The sequence below is a fragment of the Anolis carolinensis genome, chromosome 5 (assembly GCF_035594765.1).
Source record: "Anolis carolinensis isolate JA03-04 chromosome 5, rAnoCar3.1.pri, whole genome shotgun sequence".
Classification (NCBI taxonomy): domain Eukaryota; kingdom Metazoa; phylum Chordata; class Lepidosauria; order Squamata; family Dactyloidae; genus Anolis; species Anolis carolinensis.
This window is the reverse complement of record NC_085845.1, coordinates 135642698-135666451: the sequence shown is the minus strand read 5'-3', so window position 1 is coordinate 135666451 and position 23754 is coordinate 135642698. Positions and strand designations below refer to the sequence as shown.

General features: G+C 36.7%; 2 protein-coding genes across 8 annotated transcripts in view; one reads left to right on the top strand and one right to left on the bottom strand.

Annotated features, from left to right (window-relative positions):
* The window catches only part of asb15 (ankyrin repeat and SOCS box containing 15), a 388284-nt gene that overhangs the window by 64416 nt on the left and 300114 nt on the right, over positions 1 to 23754 (top strand). The window lies entirely within an intron of this gene.
* Positions 4469 to 23754, bottom strand: part of wasl (WASP like actin nucleation promoting factor) — a 42102-nt gene continuing 22816 nt past the window's right edge. Inside the window, exons 4-12 of one of the 2 annotated variants that reach the window (XM_008111230.3) lie at positions 23586 to 23682; positions 19606 to 19629; positions 17214 to 17382; positions 14935 to 14977; positions 13984 to 14137; positions 12948 to 12965; positions 10513 to 11033; positions 8488 to 8596; positions 4469 to 7363 (exon numbers count right to left, since the gene is read on the bottom strand). In XM_008111230.3, the coding sequence (XP_008109437.1) occupies positions 7302 to 7363; positions 8488 to 8596; positions 10513 to 11033; positions 12948 to 12965; positions 13984 to 14137; positions 14935 to 14977; positions 17214 to 17382; positions 19606 to 19629; positions 23586 to 23682 (1197 nt within the window). In that variant the 3' untranslated portion in view covers positions 4469 to 7301. The remainder of the gene's footprint in view (positions 7364 to 8487; positions 8597 to 10512; positions 11034 to 12947; positions 12966 to 13983; positions 14138 to 14934; positions 14978 to 17213; positions 17383 to 19605; positions 19630 to 23585; positions 23683 to 23754) is intronic. The other variant, XM_003221323.4, reaches the window with a different exon arrangement.

Sequence of the window (23754 nt, the reverse complement as noted above, 5' to 3'; positions counted from 1 at the left end):
TCCTGATGGCAGCAATCTCTATTAATACCACTGCCTGACAGCCATTTGGATGGATAATCTGTAGCAAAAAAACAGCTGTTCTGTGCTTTGTGTAGATGCGGAAAGGAAACCCAATGGCCAGGAGTGCACCTTGTTGAATGGAGGTGTGGTGTTAGAGAAGCTTAGTGGTTGGCAAGTTTTTAACTACTCTCAAAACCAGGAACAAGACTTCTGGAAGAGAATACATTGGATGAATTAAAGACAAATGCATACATACCAAAGTGTAAAATCTCTTTTGTTGAAAAGTTACCAGGTGTTTATACATTGTAAATGACACCATATAGATTTATGTGCTTCTGGGTCAGACCTTGGAAAAATGTTTTGACTACAACATTCCAGAATTTCCCATTTACTAGGGCCACTGGTGAGCATTTCTGAGCGATGTCATGCAAAAAAGAACTGTTCCAAGCTATTCAAATGGGAGCCCTAGAAATCATTATCCCATGCTTTCTTTAATCTACCACTGTAAACTAACTTTATAGGACCAATCATATTTCTCTACAAAACACTAAAACAATAAATCAACTTCTTCCAAATGAATAATGCTATAAATATAAAACTGACAACAAACCAGCTGATGCCTGCATTGCTGTGCTAAAATCTATCCAATAAACAAAATGCTTCCTAAATGTGTGAACTTTACTAGTCCCAAGAATAATTCAAAAGAGCCTCCAAGGTGTATTTTTGGCTTTGCAGAAGTTCCAGGATATCAAAAGCTTTGAATTGGTTCCACGGAAATCTAGAGTTGAGAAATGTTTGGCAAGGAGGAACAATAAACACACAAACATCATCCCTTGGGCTGGCAGAGAAAACAATAGATTATGTACTTACTGAACATATGATAAGGGCAGAGAATGTTCATTACAGCAGCCATGAGAAAGGGAGTTAGAACTGCTCGACCTCAGCGGGAACATCACGTTCCTGACAAGTTTAAACTCAAATTCTGACAGATGCAGAAAGCACAGCTTTGCTACTCTATCCAGAAAATGGGAGTTCCAAGAAACCAACAAAGAAGATAGTTTAGTTCATTTTAGGTTGACTTTGTTTCAACATGAGAGCAAATAGATGTTTTAGAAACTAAAATTAGCTCCACACATTAACTATTGGACTGATCCAATTTCTTCTTTCCTTTTAGCATCAATGTACATTTTGCTGATTAAAAGAATCCCCATAATATGCAACTTTAAAAAAAAATCAAACACACATTTTAAAGAAAAGTCATCTTCACAAAGCGGGAAGAATATGTTGTTGCAGCACTGAAACTAAGTTTGTTTGAACAGTAAACAAAAGACGATGAGTTGAAGTCCTGCAAAACAGTAGCTTTCTTAGCCATAGAAGTTGTGCTCTGGTTACGGAGCAGTATAAATGTACAATAGTCAACTCCCTATTATCATTGGAATTGGCATGTTATAGTGATTTGAGTATTGGACTAGGACAACAGGAGATAAGGTCTGAATTCCCCCTCAGCCATGGAAACCCACTGAGTGACATTAGGGAGGTCACACTCTCCCAGCCTTAGAGGAAGGCAAGGGCAAATGCCTTCTGAACAAACGTTGCCAAGAAAGTCTCATGATTGGTTCATCATAAGTCAGAAATGACTTGGAAGCAGACAATGATTATCCTGTGACTTTGAGCACAGACTTCCAAAGGTGATATGAGGTACCACAGATTTATCTGAACATTGTATTTGTTGTCTTATGGGACACACAAAATGTATGAAATTGAATTCTCTTACAAGCCAAATACCTAATTGAACTGCTTTATTTCTTTTTCTTAGCTTTTGCTGAAGATGCGTAATTTTTGAGCAACTCCTGCAGATGTGACTGGATTATCCATTCCCTGGAATTTACTTACATCAGAGGCAATATAATCAAGTGATTTTGGAGAAAAACAAAGGGCTCCTTTTCGGACAAGTGTTTTTAGCCTGGAGCTAGAATACACATGGAGAGGGTGCGTGGTACAGTGGCTTGAACATTGGACTATGATTCTAGAGACCAGGGATCAAATCTTTGCTCAGTCATGGAAACTCATTGATTGAACTTAGGTAGGTCACACTCTTTCAGTCTCAGAGAAAAGCAATGGCAAACCCTCTCTGAACGAATCCTGCCAGGAAATCTCTGTAATAAGAAGCCTTAAGGTTGTCATAAGTTAGTAACAACAACAAGGACACATCTGATATACAAAAGGAAGGTCACCCACTGCTTTTCAGCCAGAAGGTGAACTCATCTCATTCTGCCAGTTCTGCCTTGTAAAATGTCAGATGTTCTTATCAGGAAATCAAATTCATGCTCAGCAAACACTGCTTTCCTTCCATGCTTTACAGTGGTATCTATATTAAGAATACTATAACCAGCACTCATCTTTAGACCTATTCCTACTGTTGCCTTATTAGAAAGAAAAGTGTAGAAAAAATGCTCCTAAAATGGATGAATTTCTTTTTGCAACAAGCTGACTAGCACAATTGAAAACTAACTTCTGCTTCAACTTTTAGAACTGTTGTTTAAAGAGCTTGGCCCTAGATTAGAAAAATTTATCTAAAGTGGAAACAGTTATGTTCTCAGAGCAACACACTGTTCGTTTTGTTTTATCCAGTCTCAAATTCCGAGTAACCTTTCAGTGTGAAAGTGTCACTGAAGTAAATAATAAATTTTAGGTTTTGATCTACATGTATTACCTACATTCATAGGGACATTGTTGGTATTATGAATCAAGACTAAAACAATTGCTAGTCCCAAACTGTTTTGAATTTATAGGAACATAAATTAACATTTATTTAAGTGCTACTTTTTTCCGTTGTCTACTTTTCTTTGGACTGGCAGATAGCTTTATGTTGTTCATCTTGACAAAAAGAAGTACAGCCTGCATAAAAAAGAATGTTGTAATAATAAAATGCACAATGCCTGCTTAGGGAATAAAATGTGTCTTATGAACCTCTTATACGCTGAGTGTAATGAATAAACCAGCCACCATTTTATTTGTAGATCGAAATTTTTTTAAAAAATAATCAGGAATTTCTCTACCTACCAACATCTGGAGGCTGGCTCTTGAAAATATCTTGTATTCTAGGTGAAAAGGCTGTTTTGTGAAGTTTTTACATTTAGGTCAAGACATTTGTAACTCATTAAGGTTTTGGGCAAAACACAGTAGGTAGATTACGTACAAACTACAGAGGCAACCAACTATTTGGCTGTTTTTACTTTTATATATATATATATATATATATATATATATATATATATATATATATATAGTATTTATACCCTGCTCTTCTCACCCTGAAGGGGACACATTTTGGAGATGAGCAGCATTTTTGCCATAGTTTGCTATTGAAAATGTTATGTATCATTACATCATTATCTGGCTTGTAGCAAACTTCCTGGCATATTTGTCTCTATACAAGGCCACAATATTTCTTACCAACAGAAAAGTCAACTTTGATGCCAAAGTACAACACTGTCTGAGCTCTGTGAGAGCAGTATTTTTTCAAATGAAGCACTGTTCAGGGATCGGGACAGAACGGTGCTTGTTTACAAAGCTATGTTCTTCCAACTCTATTTTAAGTCTGAGAAACGTGTGCCATCTACAAAAATCAATTTTAATGTTTGGAAAGTTTGTATCAGCATTGCCTTCAGAAAATCCTGCAAATTTCCTGGGAGGACAGACGGACAAATCACCAGCATTGAAGCAATGATTTTCCGTCATCAACTCCGCTGGACTGGCCACGTTGTCTGAATGCCTGACAATCATTTCCCAAAGCAGCTACTTTATTCTCAGCTCAAGAACAAAAAACGGAATGTTGGTGGACAATAAGAGAGATGTAAAGATGGGCTTAAACCTAACCTAAACAAATACAGAGAACTTGGAAACTCTGGCACTCAAGCGTTGTAACCGGAGGTCAGCTATTACCAACAGTGCTAATGGATTTTGAGAAGGCAGAAATAAAGGGCGAAAGAAGAAATGTGCAAAGAGAAAGGTGTGTCAAGCAAATCCTTGTTGGGACCATCTTCCATCTGGAAATCTATGTCCTCAATGTGAAAGACCAGGTGGATCCAAAAGAAGTATTCAGTTACTTATAGACCTACCACCAAGACTCTACTTCTAGAAGATAATCACACTTCACCACAAGTGATTGCCCATGAGAGATTGAACACACACCTGCACAACCTGTGGCTCTCCAGGTGTTGGACCAGCTCCAAGAATTCTTGACCCTTGGACAAGCTGACTAGGAATTCTGCGAGTCATAAATCTCTGGAGGGCCGTAGGTTGTACAGGCCTGATTTAAGGGAATCCATCAAGAAACAGATATGATTATTATCTACTGAGGGAATTTTTTGTGGTAATATTTCATGCCTGCTGAGGTCATGCAAACAGAATTGCCAATATTATATCTTGCATTCAGGTTAGTCCATAACAAAATTCACACCACAAACTGAGTCAAATTAATTTTATTATGTTCCATGATGAATTGCCACCAGTGCAACATCCTATTCACTGTACATTAAAAAAAGCCAAAAAGAAAATTCACATACCAAGAAGTTCAGTTTGATGAAATGAAAAACTGAATGATTGAGATGGTTTCAGAGTACAAGCAGCTAGCAGATATTGTATAAGCGTAGTGTTGAGATATTGGTCCTCACACTCATGTACTAATTTGCCAAGGTTACTTGGGCAGTCAATTTAAATGGTGCATGAGGCTGCCTTGTTACAACGGTTAGCAGTAGTGATTCAATGGCATGAAACACTGTCTCTGGCCCACACTGGAAGTAGGAGAATGCAGAAACATGCAGCGGTGACTTCTTAGCCTAATTGTAACTGCAGCCATGCCTTAAAATTAAAACCATACAATATGCTATTGAAAGCAAAACATCTGAACTTTGTGCAATAATGTGGATACACTTTCTATAGAAAAAAACAACAACAAAAGCCCAATGGGCAGGTGATTAACACGTTACACAAGTATTCCAAAAATATTAAATCTTTCTAAACTCTCTCAGCTCCAGAAGTCTGTGCTTAGTTTATGCTTAGAAGAAACATCTTTGGAGGCCACCTGAGCAGTATCCACTTTAAAATGCCCTTTATGGTATCAGAACTAGAGACAACACTAAAATTGTACTGAAGGCCATTAACACCACCTCCCATGTGCACACTTCCTTAATCCTGCTACACAACATTTTATCTGGCTTCAGCCACAATGCTCTGAGTCTTCAAGCCACACTAGCAGCAATGCTAGCTGTCAGTCTTTTTAGCAGCAGGCAGTTGTAAATATAACTGAAAAGGAGAAAGATACTTTGAAAAAGAATCTCCTCTGCCCATGTTGTTTGCTTAAAAGAAAAGTTATCGTCCTCTAAATAATTTAGCTTCTGCTTTACCACACTGTCTTTCATCAACATAACCTTTTATATCCTGTTCTCCTTCTGCAATTATAAATGCTAGACATACATTATAACTGCACTAGATAGCCAAGCCACATCATGCAGGTCCAGCCTGCCAAGATCAGGCCAACACTGGATTTCAGTAAATACAATTTTATCCAATATATCATTAACAAAGTAAGAAAAGGAGAAGATCGGAAGTATGTGTTAATTGTATTCCAAATAGGTCTCACTTGAACTATTTTGCATCAGTGAGAGAAGTGATACTTCTAGGTGTACTCTACTTAAAATGTTTTCATACTGTCCGTACTGAAAATGTCTATTTCAAATGTAGCTACTGGATGATAAAAAATAGGCAAATCCTTCAAATATTGCAACTATTAGTAAGGATGAACATTAAAATGAGAACTTGAATTTTCCCACCATTTACTGGAATGCAATTCCAAGCACAGGACCTTCTACCTTAAAGATCACATCCCCTGATATTAATTCTGAACACATGACAAATCAAATATTGAAAATATGCAAGTTCAGTACATACAAAAAGCAGTGGTTTACAAATATTGTAGTAGTGAGCCTCTTTCAAAAGGTAGAAGGAATGTAGTTCAATTATCTCTATCCACTCTGGTTTCAAGATCTACGGATTTAAGGTCAAGAAAAAATGGGAGCAACACTGCCACGTTGGAACAACTGTAGGGAAGCCAGCGAAGACTGAAGTGAACCTGAGCTAAGAGGACCCAGTCTCAGCTACTATTTGGCCAAAATAAATACAGAGACTTGGTTGAAGGAGGTGGAAACATCAGTGAGGAATTTGCACTTCCATCACTCCTTACTCCCAGCAACTGCTCCCTTCACTTTAGAGCAGCCTGTCAGAGTAAGGAGAAGCATATATTTAAGGCACCTATCCCTACTTAAACGTTTTTGATTTCTGGATGCTTCGAGATGATCTGGTGCCTAGGTGGGTTGGCTTGAACCATCATCCACAAAGACTGCAGAGTTATACCACTTAAATTCATTTATTAGTATACTGATGCCCTATACATTTATTTTTTTAATTTAAACTCATTATTAATCAGAGCAAGTATCAACCACAGCCCTTCGGTAAAAAAACATTATATAAAAATAAATAAGTGACTGCAGCAGTTGCCATAAATGTAGACTCCTCTTCATTGTGAAAGATGGCTGGCAAAAATAAAAAAGTAGTTTACATCGAAGATGGCACATCTTGTGACCACCTGGGATGCCCCTAAATTCAGCATTCAAGTGGAAAGCTCTCCCGATGGCAGGCAACACTGCTCAAGAATCAGGGAAAAAATTCATAACCACTTAGTTTTTCTAGTGATTGTTTTATATACAGCTTAAATGCTAAATTTTGAACTGCAGTGTTACAAACTGACAAGGTTCACTTGTTTTATCAGCCTCATCCATGTAGCACAGTATCCAAGATGAAGGGACTAAATCTAGGAGCTGCATTGCATTTAAGAATGTAGTGCTATATTAGGTTTTAATAAGAAAATTTAGATACAGAAAAAGTAGGGTATGAAAATAGTGTTTTCCTTTTTGCATTATAACTAAATACATTTAAGGAGTGTTTGTCAATTTCGCATATTACACTAATCTCCCTTGTTGGTGGAATGGAAAGTATTCACATGTACATTGAGCAACCTGATGTAAACTTGTACACATTATGTTGGGAGTAGCTTGGTATAGGGTTATGACAAACCTTTACAGATTAAATGAGGTATTGCACAGATTAATAAAAAAGCAAAAGGCAACAAAAATATACAGCAAATTGGTAGAACATTTACATGATAATTTTACAGAATCCATAGACAGAAAGTAGTTTAGTATTTCACCTTAAAAATATATATATATGATATAATATATTGATCAGTCTTCCCACTCATCATCATCTTCAAAGTCTTCTTCATCTTCTTCATCCTCATCTTCATCTAATGATAGGAAACATTACTTATTTTTTAAGAAATGAACATAAGAACTCTCAATTAAAAATTAGTCTTCCTATTATTTCTTTTTGTGGTTCTATAGATCAGGGCTTCTTAAACTTTCTACTCATGACCCCATTTGGCCTGAGAAATTTTCACATGACCCAGGTATATAGGTCACATAAAATGACCCATGTACCTGAAGTGTATACCTTTACTGATAACAAATCAGTATTCAGGATGATTTTCCTTTTTATAAAGTACAGCTGAAACATCTTTTGCCGAGTTCACAACAGATTTGTGTAAATAACTACTTTTACTGTTGCCAATTTTTGGGACCCCAACATTGAGCTTCAGGGACCACATTTGGAGTTAATACTTAGGACTCAGTTTAAGAAGCAGTAATATAGATATTAGCATTTGAATGCATAGAAAAGTATTTGAATGTATAGAAAATGCATAGAAAAGTAAGCGAAAAGTAGTATGGAGGCTTACACAAGTATTTAGCTGGAGGCATTAACTTACTCCAGACTAATTAAGATTTTTTTTTATTTTTGAAGGCCTTTTGAAGTACCTGAACTTTGATTTTTTCCCCTGGGAATGCTTGTTTCTAGAATTGATCCTACTGCTGAAATTAATGTAATGTTTCCCTTTGTTTTGGATTTTTTGTATTATCAGCCAGTCTGAAAGTACAGACTGGCTGATAATACAACTTCATGGAACTTTATGGAACTTAATGTAGCACTCTATGTTTTTTTAGTGTTACCACTTTTCATGTACATCTAATTTGACCAACTATTGTTATTGACTCCTTGTTTCAAAAAAGGTAGATCTTTTCAGCTTTCAAAACAGTCAAGTGATCTGTGCTACAGCTATTCATAATATCTGTAAATCTATGGTGCATTTTTAAAACTTGAGTTTCAGGACTGTAAACCTTAATTTAATCAAATGTTTATAGCCGCTACAAGCTTGCTCTTAATATGGAACTTACAAAGAACTGGGATATGTTATATCATCTTTTCCAATTTGACATAAGGTGTAATAATATATAATGCACTGAATATGATCAGGCAATTTCATTCATAGTTAATGCTCCTTAACTGACCAAAATACTGATTTTAATGGCTTACCTGAAGAATGAATGGCTTTGCTCCTTTTCTGCATAACTTCCATTAATGCTCCCACAATACCTGAGGTGGGTGCAGGGGTAGGTGGTGCCGTCTCTTGCCCATCAGATACCTTGGGAGAAGAATTGAAGGTATACAATAGTAAACAGTAGAATTTCAAATAGAAAACAACATAAATTAAAGTCTTGAGAAAACCTTGAAGGAGTATGTGTAATCCGTAAACAGCAAATAATGAAGATAACAAAGAAAATGAGGCAAGCAGAGGGGTAAAAGTCCTGCAAACAGCTTGTCAACATATCATTCTTCAAACAATTATGCAGTTTTTTGTGTGTCTGGTGTGACTTGAGAAACTGCAAATTGCTTCTGGTGTGAGAGAATTGGCTGTCTCTAAGGATGTTGCCTAGGGGACGCCCGGATGTTTTACTATCCTCGTGTGAGGCTTTTCTCATGTCTCCTCATGGGGAGCTGGAGCTGACAGAAGAATCTCATCCGTGCTCTCCCCAGGTTCGAACCGACAACCTTCAGGTCAGCAACCCAGCCTTCAAGTCAGCAGTCCTGCCGCCACAAGGCTTTAACCCTTTGCGCCACCGGGGCAGTAAGAAATGTTGAGATGCAAACAATAATGGATTTTTAAAAAACTGTATTTCGAGACTTGGGAGTTCCCACAAAAAAGGGATTTCAATGAGCCACCAATGGAATATAAATTGAATTTTTCCCAGCTTAGTTTAATTAACAGATACATATAAATTACATCTGGCAAGAACATGATCTCAAATAATTTCTTCAGAAGTAACAGGAGTGTGGAATGGTTTGACCAGAATATTCACGTACGATTGTGGTGGAGAAGATGGGTGGTTAACCCCTATGGGCCTTATTCTGCCCTTGGAAAATGCTTACATACTCATCTAAAGGGCAACTTCAGGAAACTATGTAGCAAATGAAAAAAAAATGCAATTCCTTTCCCATTTTTCACTTTTAATTTGAGGAGGTTGCAGCAAAGTTGAGAGAATCACACAATTTCATTTATATCATAGGTAAAGCCAATGCTGTAGTTATGGTTCCAACCCTTGATTTTCTCCCCAGAGAGAACAACACTGAAAATGAGACATGAGTGTGTCTTGTGCAAAAAGAATAGAAAAACTACCAAACTGAGAACTTAATATGAAAGTCATGGAATACCGTATTTACTTGAGTCTAGGGCACCTCTTTTCCAGCTAAATTATGTTGCCAAAATTAAGGTGCATATAAGAGTTGACAGTGCATTAGAATTGTGCATGTAAAACAGTCGAGGGGCCAGTTGGGAATCGCACAAATTCACCAACCTTGGCCTGACAATATGTGGTGAACTTGGGCTCCCTCTCTGTGTCCCCCGTCCCTGCTACTTTCCAGTTGTCAAGCCCTCCTCTTCCCTCACAGTATTCCGGTTCCAGAGTTGGGAGGGTGAGGGGAGGAGCAGGAGGTGGCCAAAAATGGTACTGATGGTCCAGATGCAGAGCAAGCTCATACATAAAAAAAACACATTTGGAGTGAAAGAGGAGGCCGAAGAACTTTGGCTTCAAAAACTGCTGAGGGAGGTGAAAAGGCGCTTTGACATGGATTTGCCAGAGGCACTAAGAGGAGAGAGAGGGGGAGTGGGCACGAGTCATTAGGAAAGACAATAGCACTTGGTAAAATAGAAGACAGTCGGAAAAGAAGACCACATTTCCGATGGATAGACTCAATAAAGGAAGTCCTGACCCTGAATTAGGGAGATCTTATCAGGACTGTTGACAGCATGAATATCTAAAGAATCTTTTATTCATAGGTCAAAGCTAACTTGATGCCATTTAGCAACAAAAAACTAAGAATTAGTCCAGAAACCTGGAGAACAAGTCAGAAAATTTCTCCTTATTTAAATATATTTTATTCATTGTAAGCATTAAGACTTTAAATCATATTAATTCAATTTCTCCTTCATATAAATGCGTATCTTAAAATGAGAGTTTTGAAAAACTTATCTTAAATATTTAAAAATCCAATGATACTCACAGCCTTCAACTGTATACCCTGCCGTATCTGATCAAGTAGCGCATCTCTTCCTGAGCAGGAGACTGGACGACTGTTTTGTTCTACTTTTTTCAATTGGGCACCTTCTCTAATTTGATCTAAGAGGGCTGCTTTATTTCCTGAAGGAGCTGGTAGCTGGTGGTCAACCTCTGCTGGAAGACCAGGTGGAGGAGGAGGACCGGGAGGGGGAGGCGGAGGCGGAGGGGGTGGAGGCACACCAGAACCACTTGATGGTGGAGGAGGGGGAGGGGGAGGGCCTGAGGGTGCAGATGAAGAATGCGCTGGAGGAGGAGGAGGGTACATCCTATTTGGTGGAGGTGGTGGCATTGCAACACCAGGTCTAGAAGGGGGTGGAGGTGGAGGTGCTGCGGTTGGAGCTCTTGAAGGAGGAGGGGGAGGAGCTCCTCTTCCCCTAGCGGGAGGAGGAGGTGGCCCTGAGCTATGTGGTGGTGGCGGAGGAGGTGGAGGGGGACCACCTCTAGAAGGTGGAGGTGGTGGAGGAGCTGAAACCAAAAATACAGAAAGGTACTGAGTCACACAGCAAAATAGATTATGATGCTAGTTCTATATTGTTACTATGAACATTCTCCGTTTAATTTCAAACATATTTTAATGTTTCATGCTGATTTCCAACTAAAGTGATATGCTACCTTGTTTGGTTAGCATTATAACTGAAAAAAGGAACCTGTTTGCACACACAAAGTACTAAACTGTACATCTATTTTCAAATGTCTGCGCAAGTTAATGCTCTACTCATATTTAGAAGTGGTGCTCTAAGAAGAACAAGGCTTTTATTTAAGAGATTTTTTTAATGTCCACACTAAGGAAAAACTTTAAATACAGAAGTAAAACATATCTGGAGAAAAGATCTTTATAAAGAAAGGCTTAATATTTCACATTTAAGTTCCACTGAAAACTCTAAGAGCATTTGACTATCCAATTACTACTCAAAATAATTAAAATCTTTGAAGGAAAAGATTTGTTTTCCATACATGCTATCCAAGATTACTCATTTATCATTATAAAACAAATGTCGTTGATTAATGCACATCTTTAACTGGAAGACAGAATCCAACACAGATGGCAGAATATTGGTCTCTAATCTCTACTCCCACACAGAGATCAACTGGAGAATCTGAATAATCTTCAAATATAGCCCCAAGTCAAATTCTGTCAATCAGTTCAACAGTGAAACTACTGTGAAATTTTCCTTTACTGGTTTAAGGACGACCACTGAGTAACATTGTAATGCAGACTGGTGCACATTTGTTTTCTGCTGTTTCAGAGTCTAAACGTGCATTAAATAATTCAAATAACAAGAAAAAAGATTCCACCTAAACATTAGGAAGAACTTCTTAACTTTACAAACTGCTTGAAATTGTGCCAGACTCCTTTTTCATACGTTTGTCAGTAGAGATTGCATAGCCACCTCACAGGGTACATTCCTGCATAACCTGGGATTGGACTCGATGCCCCTAGTAGTCCCTTCCAATTCTAAGAGTGTATAAGTACAGATGATTGTGAAAAGGAATTAATGTATGAGAAACTGTAAATGGTCAACCTAACCATGGTTTTTGGTTTAACTCAGTGTCTCTAATCTGGAGGATGGACAATTTCTTCCTCAATGTACCAGAGACAGGCACTGTATTGGTGCCTACTGGCTGCAATTGATTATTTCTTTAATGGAAATTTACCAAGAATCAACAGCTGATGTCTTGATGTCTCATGGACCAGTAGTGCAGTGACTGCTTAAGCCATTACAATCCTTTTAACATTACATAAAAAGTCAAACTTTGTTCATCCACTCATTGTCACAAAGGGATAGTGAGACACGGTATATATTTTAATGCAATATATAAAATAAGGCTCCAAGGTATCCCAGTATCTGCAGTCATTATTGCAGAGTCTCACTGATTGTCTCAGCATTGTATCAGCCCTCTGCATATTTAGGACTTGAACCTTTCCCCATGTACTACTCTAACTAGTTGTCAGAATTGCCTTTGTGTCTAGAGCATGTCTTGAGTAGAAGATTCCTAAATTCTATTATCTATCAATGGTTGTCAGTGAATGTATTTCATTTATCTAAGATTAATTACACCACTTGTAAATACAGAGACTATTGTTATTGTAACACACACACCTCAGAGAATAAAGCCATTTTTCTGAGTAACAGAACTAAAATACATGCACACTTCAAACAAAGATGCAGTCTTATGATATAAGACCTACTATAGCATATAGTAGAAGCAGTGAGACAAGTAAATCAGTGACCTTAGGCAGGATTAACTTCAGGACATATTTTGCAATGAACCCTATTGGTATGTCAGATTTGGAAAAATGTTCAGTAGTTTCAATGTTTACGTATTGCAAAATATACACCACTGCAATGCGAAAACCAAAATGGAATTCATACATACCATTCCACCGTGGTGGACCTAGATCATAAATAAAAAATGTTAACTTTCTCAGCAGTGGCCTAATTTCACTTACACCCCCATGAAACTGTCAGTCACTGAACAATGTTGGACACTCAACTAAGTTCTCTGTTGTATTCTGCAGTGGATAAATTCCAGTAGCCAGCAACGCCTTTTCCAGCTCCAAGACTCTCTGGCAAAAATATACTTGGGAAACAGCTGAACTGTGAATCATATGATTTCCACCCTTACTGAACACAAAAATAATGTATTTTAAGCACTGAATTTTAATTACAATCATGTGCCCTCTTATACTTGGCAATTAGCCACCTGTCCCTATACAAGATGTATGAACTTGGCATATCTCCATTCTTCTACAGCAACACCAAAATGGCCGGTTCTTGGGGAGGGCTGCATTGCTTAGAAGACAGAATTTGGTATACACATCTTTTGATGAAGAAACGCAGTCATATGGGTGGGCTGTAACAGGTTTCTGCAGCAGGTACCTATTGCAGTATGTCTAGTTACAGACAAAGAGCTGATCCACCCACTATTGGAAATAGCTGTGAAGTTTAAAGGTTAGGACATCTGGTTACTGTGTAATTGGAAGCTAATTTCAACCAAAGAACTACCAGAAACTATCTGCAGCAGCCTGAATCAGACTTATGACATCATAACTCACAAATACGATTCCAGCCATGTATGTAGGTTCTTATAGAAAGAAGTAAAACTCCCATAGAGCTTAGGAGTTGCTTAGACTTGGCTCTGTATTTCCCACTGATGGATACAAAATTAATTTATCTATATATAAAAGCTGTTCAACGGCAGATGTTGCTGACTATGGTTTGCTGCCTTGTGTTGTATTGCATTTCAAATTTAACAGTATACATTTCCCTAAGATATTAGCAATTATGTATTTAACTAATACGGTACGTATATATAATTAATTTTGAAATATTCTCAAACATACAATATTTTATATTTTATAAAATTCAAAAAGCACAATTATTAGGCTGTGGGAATAAAAGAGGACTCTCACCTTGTCTACGTAACTCATTTTTAACTGCTTCCACTCCTCCTGTTTTTTCAATAAAATCGTATATAACCTTGGACGTTTCTTTGTCTTTTAGCTGAGCCTCCGAAATTCCACACATATCAAATAGATTTTTCAGCTCTGGATCCAAATTGTTAACCTACAGAAAACATTATTAAAGCTATTTGTCATTATTTTTAAAAACTTTTTATATGTTTATTTTTTAATTCATTCAAATATTCATACATTTGTGAGTGTTTGTTGCAAAGAGTGCAATACTTTTCAACTATTAGTCTTCCATAATCATTTCTCAGATAATATATTTTCATTAAGGCATTGCAGTCTTCAATTTAAAGGTATTATAGGCCCCAAATTGATATCTGTTTCCTCCTTGTCTACAGTCTTATAGCTGCCCCTATGTACATTTTTAGATTAATTTTACATTGAGATATTGGATCATTGGTTGCCATTCATTGACAAAGTTCTCTATTTTTAATGTAAATAGTAATAAATATTCCTGTACTAGAATCCTCTTTCTTTAAAATACAAATATGAAAACTGAACCATTTGAGAGCTTGCCATTGTCACGCAAAGGGCTTTAGAATCATAAGAGTTGGAAGAGACCACATGGGCCATCTAGTCCAACTCTCCTTCTGCCATGCAGGAAAAGTACAAAGTATGCCTGACAGATAGACCCCCAGTCTCTGTTTAAGACCCTCCAAAGAAAGAGCTTCCACCACACTTTGAGGCAGTGAGTTTTTGAAGACGGTTCTAATTTAAATAGTATTTTTAATCATAATGCCAATGTAATTTTTTATGGCCAACCTAAGGCTGGAATGACACCTACCTTATTTGTTTCATATAAATACGGACATACATTGTTAAAAGGTCAGAATGAAACCCATATGTAAAATGCTGAAATCTCCTCAACAATTAGCAACCATCATGATTACTTACATCAAAACCTGTATTGGGGTCCCAGCCAACATGTCCAATGTGTCTGCAGGAAAAACAAACAGAACGGGGTTAAAGCATGGATTAGGAGGATAACTGAGTTAAAATGACTCAACTGATAACAAAGAGAATGTATGGAAAAAGATAGGAAAAGACAGAAAGGGATTCTATGTTAACTTGATTCCACAAATCTTGCACATACCATTTGAGCCAGCCATCAAGAAATCTGACAGTAACATTTATCTTTAAAATTCCATAGCTGAAACGAATGCTTTTTAACAACTTTTGAAGGCATACTTTTTAAAAAGTTACAAAATCCAAGCTTTAACTCTGTTGTTTTCAATGGACTAACAATTATGACAAAGTACTTTGTGAAATGAGGAACTAGTATTTTGACCTAACCACACTTTAGCTGTGTGCCAGACAAAGCTTTGACCATTTGTGATTCGAACTGCATGAAGACTACAGCAATGATGGTGGAAATCTCAAGAGTGATTCAAACTGAACACAAATTGTAAAGCTTATCTTGTGGTAATAGTGGTAGTGAATACATTTTATTGTTTGCAATTGCATCTGCACTGTTTACTCAATTTACCTCAACAGTTCAGGGCCTTTTACTTTCTGTCTCTCTGTCTCACAAGAACACCATGGAGATCACTCAGCAAACCACTATGGAGAATTTGTGCAACACTTTGTGGATATAATCATTTGTATATGCTCTGACTTTATTTTGTAGTTGACACAAGTCCAGGGGGTGTAAACGTAAGCTCCTGTTTGTCCAATGCTACTGGATGTTACAATCTATGCAATCTGAGAATGTGGACAGGTTCTTTGGAGAGGTGAGAGCCTTCATATATGTACTGGTTCTGTATCTGTCCTAGTTGTCTTAGAAGCAGCTGGGGGAGACTGGCCAAGTGGGAATCTGGACTAATGAATGCCTCAATGCAGCAAGAAAAGTTTTCATATTTCCTAGAAGAGACTATAATGACGCCATGATGGGGAGGCACACCTATTTATCATCTCTTCTACAATATCCCTTTCTTGACCACAGCTTTAGAATGTCTCCCTGCTCCATGTTCCATGCATGAAAAAGAAACAGTTTTCATCGCCAGAAACGTGTCCTCTGTTTGTTCTGCTGGACCTCTCAACGGCTTCTGATAACATCAACCATGCTATCTTTCTATGCTGCATCTTTGCTGTAGGGCAAGAGGGCACTGTTTTGCAGTAGTCCCTGTCTTTCTTGGAGCAGCAAACTTAGAAGTTAATACTGGGGATGCCTGTCTGATATCCTATCCAGCAGATCTAAAATGCTGTGGTCAGGTTGCTGATTGGGACACATTGCTGGGATAATGCCGTTCTTTTATTAAAACAGCTTCCCTGGCTATAGGTGAATTTTCACATACAATGCTAACTGCTGGTTATGAGCTTTAAAACTGTACATGGCTTGGGTTCAGAGTATTTAAAATACCACACCTCTCCATATAAACTGGTCCACAATCTTTAGAAGAGTTTTCTTTCAGTCCCACCTCCTTTACCGGCATGGTTGCCAAGGGCACAGGAGAAAATCTTCTCAGTGGTTGCTCAAGATTCTGGAATTTCCTCCCACTGAAAAGCCAGTTAGCCCCTTCTGTGCCCTTTTTCCACCTGCAGATTATTTTTATTGGCAGGACTTCGACTGATTTTAATTATCTTGAATTGTATTCAAAGTGGTATGCTCTATTTTTAATTTGCATGCCTTAATTACATTTTATATGTATTTTAAAACGTATTCTAAATTGTTTTTAAACTATTTGCTTTTAACAGAATGGATGTTTAATTGCTGCTTGATTTTTGCAATCCCCACTACCAGGAGTGGCCTGCCTGCCACAAAAGAACCATATAATATGTTATAGGCAGCTCATTCAGGAACAATTTATCATGAGCAGATGGTTTAATTGAATTTTTAATTGTTCCTTCGAGTTTTCATCAATGTATTTTGCTTCTGTAGCTTCTTATGATGTTGAAAGTCTCTTGTACTGAGCCTTTCACTGTTTAAATTGTGTAAGCCACAACGTTTAGTAGCAATGTATCTTCAAAGGCACTGACCAAATGCACTAAATGACAAGTTATATTGCAAACATCTGGAAATATGTGGATTTCATTTTTCTGTTATATTTATGATGCAGGAAATTCTTGCTAAAATAAAAAGAAAATTACACTGATTTTCTACAGTATATTAACTGTACTTCAGGAAATATGTTATAACATTTAAATAATAAAAAAAGAAAAATAAGTACTCTTACTGGAAATTGCTTGGAGTTCCAATATCTGCTTTTGTCAGTCTTTTCTTTTTTGCTTTGCCTTTTTTCTTCTCTTTGGTATAGGAGATATTGTTGACTTGTGAACTATAAAATCTATTAGTGGTGATTTCTGGATTTTTAATGTCAACCGTTGCCATTGGTAGACTTGGACCTATGGGAATTCAAACAGAATGTATGCTTCATTTGCATTCATTTGACCTCCTTTCTTAAATTTTTTGGATTTAGTCCTAATATTATGAAATTAAAGAGAGAGGTTCAGAAGCAAAATTACACTCAATGAACACTTGGCTATGCACTGTCTTTCTGTGTACACACAGAGGTGAAAACAAACAAACAACACATTTTGTTTTCTTTACTAACATTATTAATTAATTGCACTTCATGATCATGAATTGTAAGGGTATTTTATATTTTTAAAACATGATAACGAAAGTTCATCACCCATTTTATTTCAGAAATTCTTATTTCAAGGCCTATAACATAGGAATGATGTCTGTGGCAGAAAGCTAAATGGTACACTACAATGATGAACAACATTTTAGGATGCTATGAGTCTACTACATATTATGTTAAGATAACTAATAGAAGTGGTATTCTTGTAACAAATAAAAGAAATGCAAGAAAACTATCAATTAACTTCTTGTAAAATAATACCATGATGGGTATTATTTTCAAATAATTTTATGTATTACCTAACTAAAGAATTATTTCAGTGAAATCAAACATGAAAACCCTTCAACAAAATTGTTGAGTTCTACAGAAAAGAAACTTGTAGGCTGTCTGTCTAAAGAAGACCATTAAGATCAAAGATGTGAGAACTACCCCATGATAAGTTCATCAAATACAAACTCTGTTTAGTATCTATAATGTACCATATAAAGAACTATATACTCAGGTACTTGTATACAATCTACCCTATGCAACTATAGTACATGGTAGTTAATCTTAACATAAGTAAATGTACTTGCTAAAACATTTCTATATGAATTAGTGTCTTGGTTCAGACTTTGCTTCCTCAAGATAATACTGAAGCTATTGTATAAACAATATGGAATTGTATTAGATAGTTTGCAGTGCAATCTTAAATACGTTTGCTCAGAGTAAGACCCATTTAACGTATTTATTCCCAGGCAAGCAGCTTTGCCACATGAAATAAGTTTTTAAAATGACCCCTATCAGCAGCTAATACACACAAGCAGCATTCAGTTCAGAAATAACCATGCTTACCACTCTCAGTAGACTTTGGCTGCCCACGAGGAACATAAGAATCTAAAGAATCTCCATTTTCTTCTAATACTGCCATATTTATATCCAACAAAATTTTCCCCATCATAACACAAGCACCTTCCCCGTCAGCTGTAGATAACTCAATTACAGATGAAAGTGGTCTATGAAATTCATCATTGGGAAGAACTTGACAATATAGTGGTCGTAAGCAACCACTAATGTTAAGATCCGCCACTTCCTCAGAAGGGTTTCGCAAAAATGTGGTACAAAACATTGCTATTTTCTGGGAAAAACCAGTATATTTCTGAATGGCGGCCTGTAAGCAGGACAGTTTGCGGAAGACTAAATCAGATTCTAGCGTATGTGTTAAAATGAAAGTGGGTCACATGCTCCTTGGCAAGCCTTTTAAAAACTAATTCTGATAAATCCCCCATTTCATCCAAAACATCATGATAGAGGGACAGTAAAACCACAGCTAACTGCTTTTCATTGAAAAGACATTTCCATTACTGACAAAAATAAAAACACAAATCCCAGGAAATCACAGGCTAATGCATTTTACATAACCATTAATGCCAATCTGTTTAATCCTAGAATTTTCACTATATGAAGTTAACCAAGCTTTTCAGCAAATAGGGTGATTTTCATTGAAAGAATATGGAGAGAATGACTACACCTTTGTGGCAAACATACAACTGTTGAAATGTGTACAGATATAATAGTAGCAAGTATTTCTACCCTTCTCCCAGGATAAACATTTGATTCTGATTCATATTTCAGCAACTGAAACATCTGAGTGAATTCTACAGCTAATAGTCTAGTAGCAATATGTCAAATTGTTTAAAGCTGACTTCCTAAGCCATTCCTATATAAGTAATATAAGATAGGAAGAACAGTTTGTCAGTACCATAGCAGTAATGTTTATTCACTGATATTTTATTCTCATTACTTCATACTACTGCCTTTGTTGTTCAATTTTTATTATAATACTACAGAAATGTTGAGAAAACCTGCAGCTAAACATATTTAATACATATGCATATCATGTCCATAAGCAATGATTTAACAAGTGATGAGCTGGAAGAGAGTGAAAGATGACTAGAAGAAGAGGTGAACAGTTTATATTTACAGCAAGCAAAAATCTTACCATTTGGTAGGTCTCTCCTTTTCTCTGTTAAGGAAAAACACACAAAACACTATCATTCCATTCATGCATGCATTTAGAATATTTTTGTCTTCACAGACTTGTTATATGGTAATTATGTCTGCCTAAGTTATAATTTCAAATCCTGATTTAAAAGTTGTACTGTTAAAAAAACCTAAGCAAACTTCCATTCATTTTAGTAACTGGTCTGAAACGTCTCTAACAGCCTGCTTTCCCCCATTGGGTCAGGCTTAGAAAGTCAGGCTTTAGCATAAATTGCAATTCAAAGAGCAATTCCAGAAGAGATTTTGCTACTGGAAGTGTCATTTCTTCAAGGCTTCTCTCAAAACCTCTTCCCTTTTTTCAATTTTCAACATCATTTGAGTGTTTCAAGGTAAAAGACATCAATGATGAAGTATGAAAAAAACATTAGTACTTTTAAGAATTATAAAAACTTACGAATTGTCTCCATATGCAAAACATAGTAAAGTGTGTTGTCTTGGATTAACAGAACTGTTCGTATTCTGTTTCACAACAACTATACATGTTTTGCTCAAACTGGAATTGTTTAGACATAAAATGTACCATACTACGGCATATTAACTTTAAAACAACAAGTGTATTTATAGTCTGTAGATGTTATTTCTGAAAGTAAGACTGCATTCTACCATACAGGGTAGTTAAAATCATGCATGCATGCATGCTGCATGCTTAATAATCAGCATATAATTACATTTTACTAATTGTTTTTCCAAAACCCAAATGATACATGCAGGGAGCATTCATAGGACACACCCTGCTTCATTCACCTTAAAAAAGAAATAAGCCTTAAAATCTAATTTGAACAAAATTAAGGTGTACCTTTACTCTCCGTTTAAAGTTTTATTTACCCTTGAAATAATCCGAACCCTATTAAAGTGCAACAATATACATGAATTCTTGCTGAATTCCCTTTCATTTAGAGTAGGGCACCGTATGAGTTCCAATACTTATGATCATGCCTTCCCTTAAATACGGGTGGGCTACAGACATCCACTCTCAATAGATTCCATGAAAATGAATGATTATGTCATGTCCTAGTATTTGCAGGCTATTTTGGTTATCTTGAGCAATTTAAACCTCCAAAATAGTATTCAGTGTACCCTCCACATTGGCTGGGATTAGGAGTGCAAGACACCTGACAAAGTGGACCAACCACAAATAAAAAGGTCACTTCTCCATGAATCTTTAGGTCCTCCAGCATGTCTCTTTGGTCAACATCAGCTGGAAGTTGACCACAGAGTTACGTTGAAGGACCTAGATACAAGAGAAAACATATTAATCAAATCCATGAATAATCACATCCACAAAAGTCAAATCTGCAAATGTGGAGGGTAAATGTAAAACAAACAAACCAACAACAACAAAGTGTGCCATGATCCTTCATCAGAACCATGCCTTTAATGTCATAGTTAAGCTCCATCTCCTGATCCTGAAGCACATATTAAGTCCAATGTTCTGAGTGATGGGGTTCTGAGATACTGGTGAGAAGGAAACTGCAGAAAGACATAACCATTCCCTTCCTGCTCACAAGCAATATACTAAAAAGACTTGTGATAGAGGTTTCTTCTTTTACTCTTTGCTGTTAGGAGGAGACTAGTCACATCTTTCTGTGGCTGCCTTGCTTGCTAGCACTTCAGAACTCAGCATTTATTTATTTATTTATTTCCAATATTTCTACCCTGCCCTTCTCCCCGAGGGGACTCAGAGCGGCTTACACAACCGGTAGGATCACTACCAGTACATCATAATACAATAAAATAGCATGGTTGATTGACTTTTGAAATGAATATGGGGGGATTTATGCTTGTGGCTATGGTATCAGAATTGTAAGAAGGTGAACAGGAAAACAATTACACAGTCATAAATCTAACTCAAGACACTAACAGACTAACAGAGATTAGTAATTATTTTTACATGTTACACAGTGTCTAAAAATATCCAAGGAAGTGTAACTGTTTGGTGTTAGCTGCTTTGAGTCCCTATATTAGGAGAAGGATGGGATAAAAATGAAGTATAATAATAATAATTACAACAACAATAATAAACTAGAATTTAAATTAAAAAAACTATGGACCACAGAGAGTTTGTGGGGGTACACACAGAAATTTCCACACTGATTGTTTTTGTCATAGAACAAATGTAGTAATCATTTAAAAACCCCTATTATATTAAAAATTAAAATAAAATAATTTTGGAGTTTCAGGTGCATGCTATATGGAAGGAAAATGCATTGTGAAGTCTCCCCATCTGCAGTTTGTTGCAATTACAGTCAGGGCAAAAGTTTATCTCCTCTTATTTCCTCTAGGCCCTAGAATTGTCTTTATATTAATAGCAATACTGCAAAACACAGAAATGTCAGCATAACCATTCATTCTGTAAAAATAAATGATTTTCAGAGCTGTATTAACAGATTTGGAACTCCACCTAGTGGTATAAAAGAAAAAATATTTTCCCAATGAAAAAAAAATCCGAAGGAAACTCCAGCTCTGCTGATAAGAATAAAATCAATATGACATATATCATGCAAAATAGATATCGTAATATTCTGTATGCCACATGTAAGCCAAAGAGGATAAGGAAAAGATTTATCTTTGTATAAATATTTGCTAGGTCATTTGATCGGGACAAATTGTTCACAGTAAAAAACCAAAAAAACAAAAACAAATGAACCAAAGTACTGAAGACAATGGGTTAAACTGAAAGACTTCTGCACTTACTGAAAACTGTCTATAGTTTTGGAGAATCCTATATACCATTTCACACTCTTGTTCAGGTTGTTGAGGCTGAGAGAGTGACTTGCCAAAGGTCGCTGAGTGGCTATCCACAGTTGCATGGGGAACTGAATCCTGGTATCCAGAGCTGAAGTCCGCAAAAGATTGGGACTTGTTTCTGCTAAAACTCAAACTCAGACAGGGAGTTTGATCACCTGGCAGATCTCCCCTACTTAAACTTTTTTTCTGGCCTCGAAATGTCCCCAAATCTTTCTGGGTAGAATGGGGGGAATTTTCTCTATGTTCTAGGAGCCCCTAGGCCTTTTGGAGCCAAGAGATGCCTTTTTTAATAACAAGAAAAAACTACTAATCATTTCCTGTTTTTGAAAAATGCCCTAACAAAAACACATGGCAAATGTGCCTTCATGTCTCCTAAAAGGGCATTTGGAGGGATTTGGGACCAAAAAGCACCAAATTATGTAAAAAACTGAGAGGCAGAGAACTCTATAAGCCACAAAAAAGTCCCAGTATTTCATAATAGCATCTATATTATTTCAAAGAAGATAAGAATGTGAGGAGGCATTTATCTATAAACACTTTAATAAACATTTATTTAGAAAACCTTTTACATATTTAATTTCAATACTATAAAATACTGAAAATTGTTTTCTGAAATAAAATGAAGAACACCTTTGGCCTGAAGATGTATTTCTATAGGTTATCCTCACATATAGAAAAGCCCTGCTCCCTGATTTTCTGCTGCAATCATGCTTATAAAATCATAATAGCATAATAGCACACCTGAAATATCTGTCCTACTTTTAACAACAAAAAGAAAAAGATGTTGGGGAATGTATCTGAGTCAGGGAGCTTCCGAGCTCTATCCCACCTTCAAAATCAACAGTCCAGCATGCCAGTAGACTTAGAAAATGCTCACTCCTGTGAGTGGCAGATTTATTGATGCAAAGAAAGAAACACTGAAAGACAGGTTGGAGTGCTTATGGATTCAAACCTTCAATTTTCCAACAGAATTTTCCCCACCAATCCAAACTGCTTATCTGTATCTACAACTACACTTGTATTCTAAGGTTCCAATGAAATACTTACCCCAAGCTTAACTGCTGCACTGTAAGCTAGGCTCCAATCACTCTGAGAGGCCCAAGGGATCATAGGTTCCCAATTTCTGTTATAAATTATATATGGGAGGGGAGTGAGAAGATGTATATCTACCTGATTTTCGTTGGCGTCGCCCAAGTAAATCTGTTATGGTCTTTTGGAATTTTTTAGCTTCTTCTTCATTAGCAAAATTAAGACCCACTTGGCATGTCTGAAAAGCAATCATTTTCCTGTGAACATAATTCTCGTAAGAAACTAAATATCAGGGTACAAATTTCCTGCA